This window comes from Rhinolophus sinicus, chromosome 8 (genome assembly GCF_057876585.1).
Source record: "Rhinolophus sinicus isolate RSI-liver-muscle chromosome 8, RSI-T2T, whole genome shotgun sequence".
Taxonomy (NCBI): Eukaryota; Metazoa; Chordata; class Mammalia; order Chiroptera; family Rhinolophidae; genus Rhinolophus; species Rhinolophus sinicus.
In genome coordinates this window covers 2,541,042-2,555,462 of record NC_142508.1, presented here as the reverse complement: position 1 = coordinate 2,555,462, position 14,421 = coordinate 2,541,042, and the positions used below count along the sequence as shown (strand labels likewise).

At 47.0% G+C, this 14,421-nt stretch overlaps 1 protein-coding gene across 1 annotated transcript in view; it reads left to right on the top strand.

Annotated features, from left to right (window-relative positions):
- DPP6 (dipeptidyl peptidase like 6) overlaps positions 1-14,421 on the top strand; it is a 578,081-nt gene continuing 563,660 nt past the window's right edge. The window contains exon 1 of the mRNA XM_019742500.3: positions 1-215. Within this exon, the coding sequence (XP_019598059.1) occupies positions 156-215 (60 nt within the window). The 5' untranslated portion in view covers positions 1-155. The remainder of the gene's footprint in view (positions 216-14,421) is intronic.

The window sequence follows — 14,421 nt, the reverse complement described above, 5'->3', positions numbered from 1 at the left end:
CTGCGGGGCTGGGCAGCGGCTCCCCCTCGGCGGGGCTGCGGGCTTCCCGGAGCCCGAGGCGCGAGTGCTGCTGTGGAGAGGGGGCGCCCTGCTCGCCTGCGGAGACGCGCCCAGAAGTTTGGAAGGCAGCGCCTCGGCCCCCAACTTCTCCGGACATGAATCAGACGGCGGGAGTCTCCAACAGCGTCAGGTGTCCCCCGGGAAAAGGCCACAAGGTAGGCGACTCGCGACGGAGGGCGCGGGCGGGACGTGGAGAGCAGGCTGAGGCAGCCGGTGGGGGCAAGTGGCCACGCAGTGGTTTGGGGACTCCTGAGGCTCCGGTCCCTCCGGGTGCGCAGGGGCCCCGGGTCCGGACGGCCGACGGGGCGCGGGGTCTGCGAGGAGAGGTGCTGTGCAGTTGGACCCAGAGCCAGCACCCGGCTCTGCGCTGGCCCTGCTCGGGCGACGGTCAGCGGAGGGAGCGGGGTCCGCGGGGAGCCCACCGGGCCCTTGGGCGGGAGCCGGCGGAGCGCTCGGGACGCGCTGCGGACTCTGCGCCGGCTGGGCGGGTTCGCGGCCGCAGCCGCGTCCACTGGCTCCGCGGGCCTGGACCGGCTTCCACGAAATCACCGACGGCGACAGGAAGGAGAGCAGGCAGACGCGGGAGGGACCCGGGCAGGACCGTCTGGTAGCCCGGAGTGCGGAGGGCCTGACTTAGGGGCCGTCTGCTCCCAAGCGCGAGGTTCGGCCCCGCGGGGCCCTGGTGCGTGCAGCCCGGTTGGCTGAGGCCGACTCCCCCTTCCTCTTCCCGCCGGTCTGTGGCTCACCTTAGCATGTGGTTGGTTCCCAAGGAAATTCCTTACCTGGGTTACCTGGGTTACACGAACCAATGCACTTGTCATGCAGGGTGTCAGGCAGGGTCTCAGCTCCCACTCCCCACATAAGACAGGACATGGTGAGGCCAAAAAGGAACACCCACGGAGCCATAGATAGGGGAGTCATACCACCATATTCTCGCTGGCGGCTGGGTTGGAGACACAGGAGGCAGGAGCCACACTATCCGCAACCTGCCATCCACTTTTCTCTGCCACCCAACCTCACTTGCTAACTGCAATCCTCGTCTCTGCAATCTGCAATCCACACTCCGCCACGCCACCATGCCACCGTCTTCTTGCCAGCCCCCATTTGCTTCTAGCGTTGCCACGGCAGTTATATTAGTGACCAATGGCTCACTGGTTACAACTGTTGGCGATCCAGTTACAGTTGATGGCCATTTACTACCTGAGCCAGCACCTTTCCATGTGAGGCCAAGAGCCTGGAAACTGCACTCCTGGCTCTGTCCCCACAGCACTTTTTACACAGTTTAGATTATTTCTATTATTAAAAAGAAAAAACTGAAAGAAGGCAAGTGCCTTGAGCTGAGACCTGATATACAGCCTGAATCGATGCCCTAGTCTGAGCTTGTTTGCTACACCTGTTTTCTCCTGATACATTTGCATATGCAGAGGCGTATGTGTGTGTTATTAGAATACGGTTCCCATTACTGTATTCGTTGGGGATGGGTCATATGTGGAATTGGAGTCAGTAATGACGCTGAATTCGTTTGGTGGGTAAAAGAACTCTTGGTCTGCCGAGTTAGGGGAGATTAGGGTCTAGGAACAAGACCTTTACTTTCAACTGAACGATATCCACGCATTTTCTACCCCAGTCAGGTTTAGGGGAAATAATTGAATACCCAAGTCATATCTCTGATCTCCATTCTCATTAACTGTGATTCAACTAGTTACACTTTTCACATTTACTTAATTTAATATCCCGAGGAAATGCCTTTTTAATATGTAGGAGCTGATACTATGAGATTTTAAATGAAAAGTAATGGAGGTTCACACACCAGTGAGTATTCAGTGGAGACATCTGTGGACTTCAGAAGATTCAGTTATTTCTTTCAAAAAAGTGCCTTTGGTTCCAGGGTTAGGGTGGCTTCGTGGCGGAATTGGACGGCCAACAACACGTCCTGGGAAGTGTCAGAACACGCCATCAGGTTAGAAGGTATGGGGGCACTTGTTTGGCAGTGGCCTGGGCAACCAGCAGCTGCCCACCAAATAGTTGGGCCGTGGGCATGTTCATTCCACGAGCCGTCATCCTCCGTCATTCATTTCACACACACTGTGGACTCCTATTCCGTTCCAAGGACTGAGTACCCCAATACAGATGTGGACATTGCCCCCCTCTCTAAAACACAGCTCTACTCAGGCCCACCCCTCAGGCTTTCAAACCTTTGACGGTCCCCGTTGCCTGATGTGAGATTCTTACTCTTCATCTGCTGGAAGAAAAAAAAGAAATTCCAACCTCCTTCCTTCAAGAAAAATGCACTTTGGTTGCAGTTTGTCTCAAAGTCTCTGGGTTCAGAGGTTGTCGTTTGTCTTGAAGGTTGTCGCTACGGTGAGATGGCCTAGTGGCAGACGAGGTGTCCTGAGGATTCTGGGGTGAGTGAGGGGTAGGTACGTAGCAGGGTTAACCGTCAGCCTTGGAAAGTACCCGGCTCACCACATGAGACTTAGATTACAGTCGTGTTTCATAGAATACAAAACTCAGTAACAGCAGTTTATGTCATGGGAAGTCTGAAGTGCGTTTCCATCTTGGTGTTCTGAGAGTTTGTCTTGGAGACTGCGAGGGAGGAAAGCCTTAACCCTCTGGAAAGTGTTTCAGCAGGACCCACTTTTGTGTTGTCTGTTTCTTTACTGATGACTGTTCAGCAATTTCTGTTGGGTAGATTATTATGATTTGTTCTTGTTCTGTTATTTCCTGGGGAACATGTATTGTCTGTCGCTTTTCGGTGGCTACTTAATGCATGAGTTTAGCCATCTTTAGATGTGTGATTGACCCGCTAGGTTCAGGGGAGCTTTCCTTCTCCTGCCTGTGGACGGTAATGGACCATCTGTGTAGAGCTACTAAGCGTCCCAGAGGCTAACCAATCCCACTGCCATTCCCCAGCATGGGCACAAGCCACTGCCCCTGAGATGGCAGCTTCTGGAGTTAGTCACATGGGATTAGAAAGCACACTGTCCCTGGGGGGGTCACGCAATCAAACCCACCCCTTGCTCTGCACCCAGTGACCTGCAGCCCTCAAGGACTAGTTCATTACCAGTCAACAACTGGCCTGTTCTCCAGTTAGCCGAGGGGGGCCTAACAATTGACTGCTTCCTGGAGACCAATCGAGGGCCCTACCTGGACCGTTTCCATGTGTGTGTGGGGGGTGACGTCTGATGTTTGCCTGCTCCCATGTGATGCCTTCTGAAGATGTCTTAAGTGTCTCTTTTTTCTTAAACATACAAAATGATACCCACTTTATGATACTAATTATGTAGAAATACATATGTGAAGAGAAACGATGGTAAGGAAATGTACCATACTGTGAACTGTGATTAACTCAGAATTAGAAGACAGAGTGGTTCTTATTTTCACTGTTCTCCACTTAATTTTCTATAGTCGTAATATATTGTGGGTTGTTTTGTGGGCTCAGTGAATATATTTTGTGATAATATTACTGAACCACATGAACACTTACAATTTTGGTTTTGAAAACTTATATACTGTTGTATAAGCATTTATCAAAATCCAGTACAACCTTTATAAAAGAAGACCTGCAGTATTATTGTTTACACAAAGTGTTTGCCTTGCTTTTGTTCATAGTCTCAAAGATTCTAACGTCTTTCGTGGTAAAAGGTGTTGGTTCCTGATAGCTCAGTAGCGCAGAACGGGCAACTGAAGCCTCAGTATGCAGTAGTTCTATTGTGTTCACGAATTATTCTTTAATTTGTTCCGTTCAGCTTTTTTCATAGCTGTTCATTTACTCCTTCACCAGCACTTACGCTTTCCTTCACCGCTTTTGGAAGCAGAAAAGCAGTGGCATCTAGAAGCTGCTGGGTGGGCTGAGAATCTTCAGGCCGGCAGGGTCAGCTTTGAGTTCTGTCTCCTGACCTTTTTGTGAGAGGGTTATACTTCTAGTGTCCTGGGCATTTAGAGGAAAATAAACTTGGAGGTTCAAGTATTTTGTTTACTGGTAAACTAGGTATAATGCTGTTTTTAAAGCTCAAATTTTGCATGTTGTATGCGAGGCATTTTTATAACTGTTGGGGGAGTCATTGAGAGCACATGGCTGCAGGTTAAGCCGCGGGCTGGACCCCTCCGAGGTCCTTGCAATGTAGGCTCCGCCCACTGTTCCCACGCTAGTTGCGGTCAAAGATACAGCGCTGAGAGAGTAAGGGGTTACTGAGACCACTTGCAGAGGATACAGGCTGAACCCTATTTAAAGTTAAGATTTTAGCTGGTGGGGGCGGAGATCTAACCCTCTTGCTGCACCAAAGTCGTGTGATTCGTTGTTCCCATATGTAATGTGCCATTTTCCTGTCTACTGTCAAGATTTTCTCTCGAACTTTGATTCTTCAGTATTTGAGTGTTATATGCCTAGGCATGGTTTTTTCCCCCCCATATTTATCCTGCTCGGGGGTTCATAGATCCTCTTGGGTCTTTACATTCACCATATTTGGGAATTTTGCAACCATTATCTTTTAAAAAAAAGTTTTTTTCTGTCCTATTCTTAATCTGTTGAGATGACAATTATTCATGTTACACATTTTATATTGTCCTGTAGGTCTCTGAGACTGTTTGTCTTTCAAACTTTGTTCTCTCTCTTCTTCAGATGTGATCGTTTCTATTGCTCTGTTTTCACATTCAATGCCTCTTTCCTCTATCTTTTCCGTTCCATTGTTTGCACATTCAATGGTGTCATTTCAGATGTTGTACTTTAATCTAGAATTTCTACTTTGTCCTTTTTTTCATAGTTTCAATTTTTCTGCCTTAGATTTGCTATCTTTTCATATGTTCAGTACCTTTTTTCTTTAATTAATGGGCTTCGGTATATCAGCCACCGTAAAAAAAACACAAAAAAACAACTTTGACTTCTAATTTTAGAATCTGAGTGATATCGAGATTGGTCTGTGTTGATTTTGCTTCTTTCTTGTGAATGGGTCACATTTTTCCTATTTCTTTGTAGATTGAATAATTTTGAATTTTATCCTTAGCACTGTGAATATTGGGTAGCGACTCTGGATTCTGTTATGTTTCTCTGAAGAATTTTTTAATTTTTAGAGAGCAGTTGAGTGGCAACTTACATGTCAGTTTTGTTCCTGCATCTTTACTGGGCCACCTGGAATCTTTCGGTACTTGCACGGCTCACTGGGCAACCAGACCCTAGGGGCAGCATGACACCCATAATTTGAAGCTCTCCTACTGATTTTCTTAATTGTAGAATTACTCCCACTTTCCAGCTGTGCCAGTTGGCTCAGGCTATGTTCCCTCCAGAATCTGCTCACTTTGGGTTGTTCTCTGATGCCTTCAGATGGTCTGTTTTGTGTTTTGCACAGAGATATAGTTATACGTGTGATAGCTGGCTTGACAAAAGTTTTACTCAGCCGTTATTGGGAGTGGAGCTCCACCTATTTTTTTCATTAGTCAATTTGATGCCCAGGCTTTAGAATCAGTAGTTTGGGGGACTTCACCTACCGTGACCCTAGAATCAGTGACATCAAGCTTCTGTGATAACAGCTCATTAGACTTACTTCTAACTTTATTTTCTCAAACCTTTAGTTCAAAACTGAATGTGTCTCTGCACTTTGAGATTCCATCCAGGAAAGAATGGTCAACCCAACCCACTGTCACCTGTCGCAATATTGTTTTAATCTTCTGTCTTCTCCCCACCAGGACTTTGTTTAAATCTTTGTGAGCCTCTCCTTGGTTGATTCTGTCTCTTTTTCATGTCCTCCTGCATCAGTGTTTCCTCTCCTTCTCTCTTTCATTTTCCCCATGTGTTATGTTCTCTAAAAATGAGCTGTTGGTCAATTATAACTTGTTAAATCTAAAGGCTCTCATTTGTTCCCTTTTTTTTTTTTTTTTTTTTGCCCTCTCATAAAAAGCAAAAGCCGTTTTAATGTTCTCCCCTCTCCAAGCTCCCTCCTGACTCACTCTTTCCCACTCTTCGCTGCCCCTTCCTGTTTGGATCAGCAGGGCTTCCCCTCATGAGGCATTTCATGCACTTTTACAAACGTTTTCTCAGTCTACGTGTCTGTGGAATTAAGCAGCCTTCCCCTCCTTTTCACGGGTGAAAGGATTTCCCACTTTGATTTTAGCACACAGCTTGATCACCCACTCCTTTCCGGTGGGAAGGCTCCCTGAGGAGTCCAGCAGCCACTGACTACGTCTGCTGTGGGCACAACAAGCTCACCAGGCCCAGCGAGGGTCTTGTCCCCGCTCTGCCTGCCTCACACGTCTGCTTCCCAGCCCCAGCCTGTGCTGGGAGCAGTCCAGCTGAGAAGGAGACTCCTGTCACAATGCCGGCCGCTGGCTGCAGGCATCACTCCCCGATTTAGTTTTTGGCTTGAACTTCAGACCTTCCCCCCTGTCATCTTCTGCGGCAGAGCCTGCTTTCCCCCATCAGAGAGCATCCTCCATCCCTAATGTGTCGTATTTCAAAACAGGCTCTAGCTTCAGAAGTGATGTTCAAACCTCCTCATTTTATAAAAACTGTGAGCCAACAACTAAGTAACGGGCGAGCCGGGCCTCTGCCGTTCCCAAGCCCTAATTCTTGGCACAGCCCATTATAGCCGGCGGTGTCCTTGTTTGTCTTCTCCACTTGAGTTCATGTACATCACGCCGCTCCGTGGGGCCGCCTGCGGCCCACGTCCCTGCTTTGTAATGTGAGCAAGAGCACGTGGGGTTCATGGCTTGTCCTGCCCATGGCAGCTCCTCGTGTGGAACAGGAAGCTTGCTTGTTTGGTTGGTCGTTTCTGAAAGAAATAGGAAAGGAACTCATATACAGAGGCGCCAAAAAATGCCTACACATTTTAAGAAAGGAAATAACTATTAAAATTGTAATACTCAATATATACTGATAACAAAATATGAATACAAGTCATGTGTACACATTTTTTCGGTACCCCCAGTAGATAAAAAATAATAATAAATTCTTTTTACTATCCAGAATCTAAATCATCCTAAAGAATTTTAGAAAGTTTAATGTAAGGCATAAAACATGAATTACTTTAACGACTTCCAGGATATTAGTGAAAATCTATTTATGTTATTTTGGTTTTACATTTTATTGATTTTAAAAATTTTAATTGTCCTCCTTTTCTCAGTAAAATACATAAAACGAGGATAAGCTCATGCATAAGTTAAATTTCCAGGAATAGAGAGCAGTAAAGAAGTATTAATTGTTTTTCTGGTTTAACTTGTGGGATTATTTTTTCTAAGTCAAAAGCCATATCTCAAACGTGGTATTTTAAGGATCTCACATCTTGTAACTTTGGAAGGAAATAGACTGACTGGAACTTTATAGACCCCAAATCTAGTCTTAGTTTTGATTACGGGCCTAGAAATCTGTGCTGAGTTGGCAGAGTGGAGGGAAGGTGTCCAACGCATCGCTCATCCTCTCCCCACGTTTCTAGGGCCTTAGAAAGTTTGCTTTGTTTCCATGCCACACAGATGTCAAGTGTGTTCTCTTCTTTCACTTGCATCTTCCCTTTTTAACGAACCTTTCGAATGGAATGTTAAGAGCTCACAAGACTTTGAGACATTACGGTGTAATTAAAAATTATATGTGACAAAATGTGGACACAACAGAACAAGTTCGTCTTGCTCGTAGGTTCCAAAAGACCAAGACGTACTGGCCTTTGTTAAAGTCATGTGAGCTGCACAAGTTCAGGTGTGGAAACCCTGCAGTGGAGGGTGAGTCACAGAGCGTGGCAGGAAGGGAAGAAGCATCAGTAGGCGGGACCTCAGAATTAGGTGGGCCGTGCATCCTGTTTGGATGGAGTCTCGGGGAAGTCGCTGCAGCATTCTGGGCCCTTTTCTTTGCTCTCTGGAAACTGAGGAAATCAGCTGAGCTTCTGGGCCCCATTGGGCACTTTCTCACTGATATTCCAACTCTAGAAAGAGCCGTAGGCAAAGCGATCGCCAGATCCCAGGCTTTCCTGAGTCGAGATGTCAGAGGCCTTTCTATAGTAAATATACTTCCTGTAAACCCTAAGCCCGTGGGAGGCCTTCCCGCTGCAGTATGAAAAGAAACACCTGCTTCATATATTGGACGTGAACGTGTGGCGTGAGACGGAAGGGTTCTGCATGAAATGAAGAGAGGACCCACAGGATGAGGTGCCTTTCTCCATTCTAGCACTTCGCCTCACATTTCCATGAATGCTGTCTTCTTTCATCTTTATAGCAGCCACTTAGGCAGGTAGATAAGCTTGTATTTCTCCTTTTATTTGTTCACTGAGAAAACTGAGCTACGAGATTCCATACAAATCACTTGTGGGCACAGGGCTAGGAAAATCGAGACGATATTTTCAAACTGAAAATGTGTAAATAAGGAAGAGGACTGGATCTTTTATTCAGTAAGCTTCAACCCATAAATCTATTAATTTCCTCAATCCTGAGTAGTATTTATGTATTTCATAAGCATGGAACTCCTTGCTTACTAGTCTTTAAAAAAAAAAAGGAAGTTGCTATTTTTATTGGTGAGTCAGAGTGTTCACAGAAGAGAAAAGAAACAACAGAATGAAATACCCGGGGTGTGAAAAAAGAAATAAGGCCGAGTCATCGGAGTGCAATCAGAGAAAAGAGTGGTCGGTACAAGGTTAGTTGGGGTGGGGGGGGCTTCACAGGAAGTGGGGCTCATCGCTGACAGTCACAGAAAAACCACGCCGACTACAGGCTCAGCGTAACAGACCTTTCTGCTTCCCCAAATGGTAGCTGTAATCCTTGCCAACTAAGGGACCCATAGATTTTAATAGACAGTTATTATGGAACATTTTCTATATTTGCTTCTGGTGATTGTTATTTGTGACTACTGAGAATAGATTCTAATTCCTGGCAGCCTACAGCCGCTGCAGCTCACCTTCCTCTGCACAATAGTCAAAAGTTTGAGAAATTGTAAGAAGCGACAGGATATGAAACAATAAGAACATGGCCATGTTTATCATCCTCTCCCACAGATTTTGGCTTTCGTGGTCGTGTGACATTTCTGTCTTCATTCATTCGCTCATCAGCGTCACTTGGACGTCTGTGTAAGGGGGTTTCCGGGGCCACTTACCTTCTCTGCCCACAGCCTCTCCTCTCCCACCTGAGACACAGGACTCCCCGATACAGCTGATCCGACCAGGGCTGCATACCTGCTCCCTGGTGGATAAATCCACAAGTTGAGCCGAGCCCATCAAACACTCACTCTCTTTTGGGAATTTGAACTAAGAGACACAGAGATGGCCCTCCAAGGACAGAGGGCAGAGGTCACCCAGGCTCTGACTGCCGTGTGCAGTCGTGCCAAGCTAAGGATGGCTGTTGAGAGAAAAGCCAGGCAAGGGGCAGCAGAGACGATGAATTATGGGGCCCCCGAAACATGGAGAACATGGCCCCTCTCTGACGTGCTAGTTACGCTGCACGTGAAGTGCTTGCCTTCCCTTTATTTCCTTTCAGTATTCCGAGAGGTGCCTACCATTATGTAAAGTGGATAGAAAAGAAAACTCTTTCATTACTAGCAGGATTTCCTATTTTCTCTCCCACTCCTCATGACCACCAAATAAAACTGTTTTTGTTGAACAGACTTTTTGACAAGCTTCTTTGCGTTCTTACTTTGTATCCCAAGAGGCACCGTGAGGGGAAACAAATGTCACTGGATTGCTTTCTAAGCAGCAGTGGGAGTGATGGCTCCTTTCCAGGTTATTATTGGACGGAGCTTGCCAGGGCTGAATTTATCAGAAAAATAAAGGGTGTCTATGAGGCTTTGTGGCAAGAGATAAAAGGGAACAGACAGAAAAAATGATGTTGTGGCAGCCAGGAGATATACTTTGGGGAATAGAATAGAAATGTTTATTGTCTCTTGCTTCCAGAGAGGTGTCAATAAAATCCTTTGGGTTCGCTAATGTGTCAGGCAGCTGGACCTGGGTTTGGGGGGACTTGGAGTTGGACAGTTTGCTGGAACGTTGAATGCAGCTTTAAGCTGGCGGTTGGACAAGAGTCTAGACTGCCTAAGGGGGGCCCAGAAAATCGAGATTGGGTCCACAATACATTCGTTGGCTGTTTGATTTGAGCTACTTTTAATGGGTTTCTACCTTTTTTGCACTCGAACGAGCTCCGACCAAAATGATGTGTAATGTGTGAGAACCTGGAGGCTTCCACAGGCATCGGACGTGACCTCCCTCCCTTGCCCATGAACTTGCCAGTGTTCTACTAAATGCCTCAGCCTCACGCGACAATCATGAACAACTTTAGTTTTTTCCTCCAACTGGGTCTTCAAAACCAAGCTTTCACTGCTCCTGTTTGTACCCAGATTTGTGAAGAAATTAGAGCCTTTTCTGGTCGTTTTGCCACTGGTGCGATTTCAGAGGTTAAAACGCCCAGTCCGGTCTAACATAAGGGTAACCCCCAAATCCATTCAAAGACAGGTTTCTCCCCCAGCCCACTCCCCAGTTGGAGCCTGTTCCAGGCCTGGGAGCCTGCAGGGGTGAGGGGAGAGGCTCCTCTCCTTGGCTCCCTCCTCCTGCGTGGTTTCTGAGTCCTCCCCTGTGCTCTCTAGTCCCCTTTCTCACTTCTCCGAGGTTGGGTTCAGGTAGAGAAGAAATGAGGGAACAGTCGGAGTGCATGTACGTGGTGGCTGCAGTTGCAATCTGGTGATAGATATAGGTCTCCCGGGGATGAGTGGGCATTTGGTCCTGCCCAAGGCGTCCACTAAGACACTTGGTCCAGCAGCAAAGGTCCTTGATGGTCGGTCCTATCAGAAATGTCTGCGTGTGTATCTGGTCCTTTTGGTGTGACCGCATGTCTCCATGGACGTTTCGGACAGGACCAAATGTCCTGCAAGGCTCTGTGAATGTGACAAGTACACAAAGTTGACCCTGTGCTTGTGGGGTGCTTGTGGGGTGCCTTCCTCTGGGGACCCCACACAGGATATTGAAAGGTGATGGCAGCTTGTCCTCCAGCAGTGATTCCAGCCCTCCCCCTTGCTCCGCCTCTTGTCACCCTGTGCTCGTTTTTTGGCTCTGGTGGCTGACGGTCCTTCCTAAGTGGCCCCTGGCTTCCTCCTCCCATGTGCTCCATTTCTGGTTCAGGAGCGATGCTCACATGGCTGCATTCCCACCCTCACCGTCCCCGATGCAGCGTGCCCTGTAACCCCCCTCTCTCACGTCCGCCTGCTTCGGAGGCTCCCTGGTTTCAGCTTGTGATTTTAACTTCTCCACGTGGGGTCTAGATGCCACTGCTGTGCTCCCAAGTCCCCTGAGCTCAAAGGCACCCATTCGAAGCTCTCTGAAGTGTTCTGTGACCCCCCCTTTCACTCTCCTTGTGCTGAGAGGCAACCTACAACTTTCCTTTTCCTCATCTGGCTGCACACCCCTTCCTCCTGCCCCCTGCCCCTGAGGTAGAGCTGCCAGAGACTTCCACCACCTGTCTCTGTTGGAGGCTTCCACGCGGGTAGATGACGGCTAATGTATGCTGTGCAATTTCAAAGCCCTTTGTCATCTGCTTTATGAATAGTTAACAGACCACTTTAGGCTGGATGGATACTTGGCAACCGTTTGTACAGTTCTTAACGTTTGCTGCCTCAGTTGAAACCGAAGTAGGAAGAGACTGTCTGAACTTGGTTGTCTTTCTACGTGTGGTTATCTTGCATCTCTAAGAGTATCGGGCAGTTGCAGACCCGTGTCAAGCGCCACCTAAGCTCGGCGTGTGTGTCGGCTCATGCGGTTTGGAAAGGACCACGGAAGGCTGGGGTTCAGCTGAGCAGTGGAGGATGTGGCATTTTGGTTGAGACCTTGTTTACCCAAAAACACATGCGGCCTCGCCAAAGTGGCACGTCTCATTTTCTTTACACTTTAGGAACTGCGGTGGCTTATGTGCTCATGCGCGTGCCAGGAAAGAGGGGATGCTCGGGGGACTTCTTCACCCTTCGTACTACAAGTCCCTGCTGTAGTGCTTCTCAAACCTCCTGCACACGCTCATCACCCAGCCGCTCTTGTTAAAACGCAGACTCTGATTGAGCCGTTTCTGGCTGGAGCCCAAGAGCCCGTGTTTCTCAAAGGCCCCCGATGATGCCGACACTGCTGGTCGCCAGCCCACCCCGTGGGTACCAACACTCTGCTGCCTTTGCTGAGTGATACACAACATAACCCCGAATGCATTGTGTTGCGTAATTGTGGCCGATCCCCGGAAGTCTCCCACTTGGGGGAAATGGTCTTAGTTGTCGTGAGCACGTGATGGTCTCTCGTGTCTTTGACCTGTGATTGGAAATGTTGGTGCCATTCATTTGGAAAGGAGGATTGAAATAGGGAGAAGGAGAACGGGGTTCCCCTCGCCAGCTCTGCTGCCCACGGGCTCTGCGGCCATCGCCAAGCAATCAGCATCTCCAGAGTGTAGCCACTTTCATTAAACTGTTTGTTGGGTTAGGTGATTTCCAGGGACCTAGAAAATACTACTCTTATATTTATAAATATGTTTTATGCTTATATGAGTAGTCAGCTGTATTATTTTTTAAAAAACTTGGGCTCTAGGTCTGTATGTTCACCTATGTTTTTATTCCTGGAACAGAAGCTAAAACCTCGCCTGGAGTACACACTCAACAAATACTCGTGAACGGTGGTGATACAGGAGAACTTTGGCAGTGGGGAAGTGAGAGTGGGTGCAAACAGTGAGGAATGCATGGGGTTTGTTTAAACCTCTCCAGTAGATCGCTATCGGTAAATGAAGTTGACTTAAAGTGAAAATAGTATATTCCGTAATATTCATGTGTGTTGAGTTTCTCATCCCTGACTTTGGGGCTGATGGAGGCAACCCTTTCAAAATCCAATGGGATCAGTAGAGTGAGAGAGTTATCAACCTTATCGTTATAAATACAATGCAGGTTTAGGAGGAAACTGGCCAAGCAAACCTGTATTTCCTCTCTCACACCCGTTAGTGATTCTGCAGCTCTACAGCCTCCTGCCCTCCTTCAGTGACAGGTCACTAAGACATTCTCCACACCACCTGGCCTTCCCACATAGCTCCTCTGTTCTCACTTCCTAAGTATCTGTTCTGATTCTGTGCCCGTCAAAATCCACTTAATTTGCAAAGTCGCTGCTCTCACTGTGAGCTGTCCCTTTGCATAGTCCACAGGGCTTTGGAGCCAAAAGTTGAGGAGAGTCAAGAAAAAGATGCATGGTCAGTCAACTATAATTTAATATATAGATATAGTCCTAGAATGTGGAGCACAGCGTAGGGAATAGAGTCAATGGAATTGTAGCAGCTACATACGATGTCAGAGGGGTAGTAGATGGGAGAGAGGGTCATCACTTTGTGAGGGGCATAAATGTCTAACAATTATATTGTTTTGTACACCTGAAACTAAGGAAGGAAGGAAGGAAGGAAGGAAGGAAGAAAGGAAGGAAGGAAGGAAGGAAAAGATGGATGGAAAAGGCAAAATGACCTGGTCGTAGTCTTTAAACGATGTGTTATTACAAACAAGGACATGTCACTGTAACCTTTTTTAGCTAGAAAGCAGGAAGGGGGCGTCGTGAAGAGCTTCTGAGGTCTAGAAACTCCTACTTGATGTACCGAGTGATGCAATGAGGCAAATGGCTTCCTTTACTGGGAAGAGCAGAAAAACACCCAGGTTCCTTCTATCTGCTCACTGATGGCTCTTATTTTAAGGGATAGATTGAGTAAATTGCTTCACTAAATGCAACTTTCAAGATAGAACATTCGCATGTAAAACTTATGTCTTACCCAACTTTCAAAAAAGTGAGAAAACTTCTAAATATATGTATGAAATTTTATGGGAAAATTTGAAGTCTTATTCTGGTCGACTGTATCAGTAACACCAATGTTTAAATTTGCATCACTGCACATTGAGGTTCCCTTGGTACCACTGTCTCTTAGATGGCTCCACATAGATCCATTTCTTGTACACTGGGGACCTGGAACAGACGTGTGACGGGGGTATGTGAAGGCAGCCCCTGGATGGTGAAGAATGTGGGGGTGAGAGAAAATTGAGGCCAACGCAATCTCTTTTAATATCATCTAAACATATTTCAGTATCGAAAGTGGAGGACTTAAAAGTTAGAAAAAATCACTGATGGAATTAGGGTTGCAGCAGGAACAATATTTGGATCTGGGTATGGTGTTTTGGGAAGTAGACTAGGAAGGTAATACAGTATCAATAAAACAATATCTAGACAGCAGTGAAAGTATGATTTGAAGTAAACACTGTACATTTACTGGGGAACAGGATTTCTTTTTTTCTAACTTTGTTTGGTAAAGTGCAGCAACCTGGTAAAGGAGCCAGTGTTCCTTGGATGTCATTCGGAAAGAAAAGGGAGAAGGTTTATCGGTGGATTAAAAGATGGGGTGCTCTGTGTATTGAAT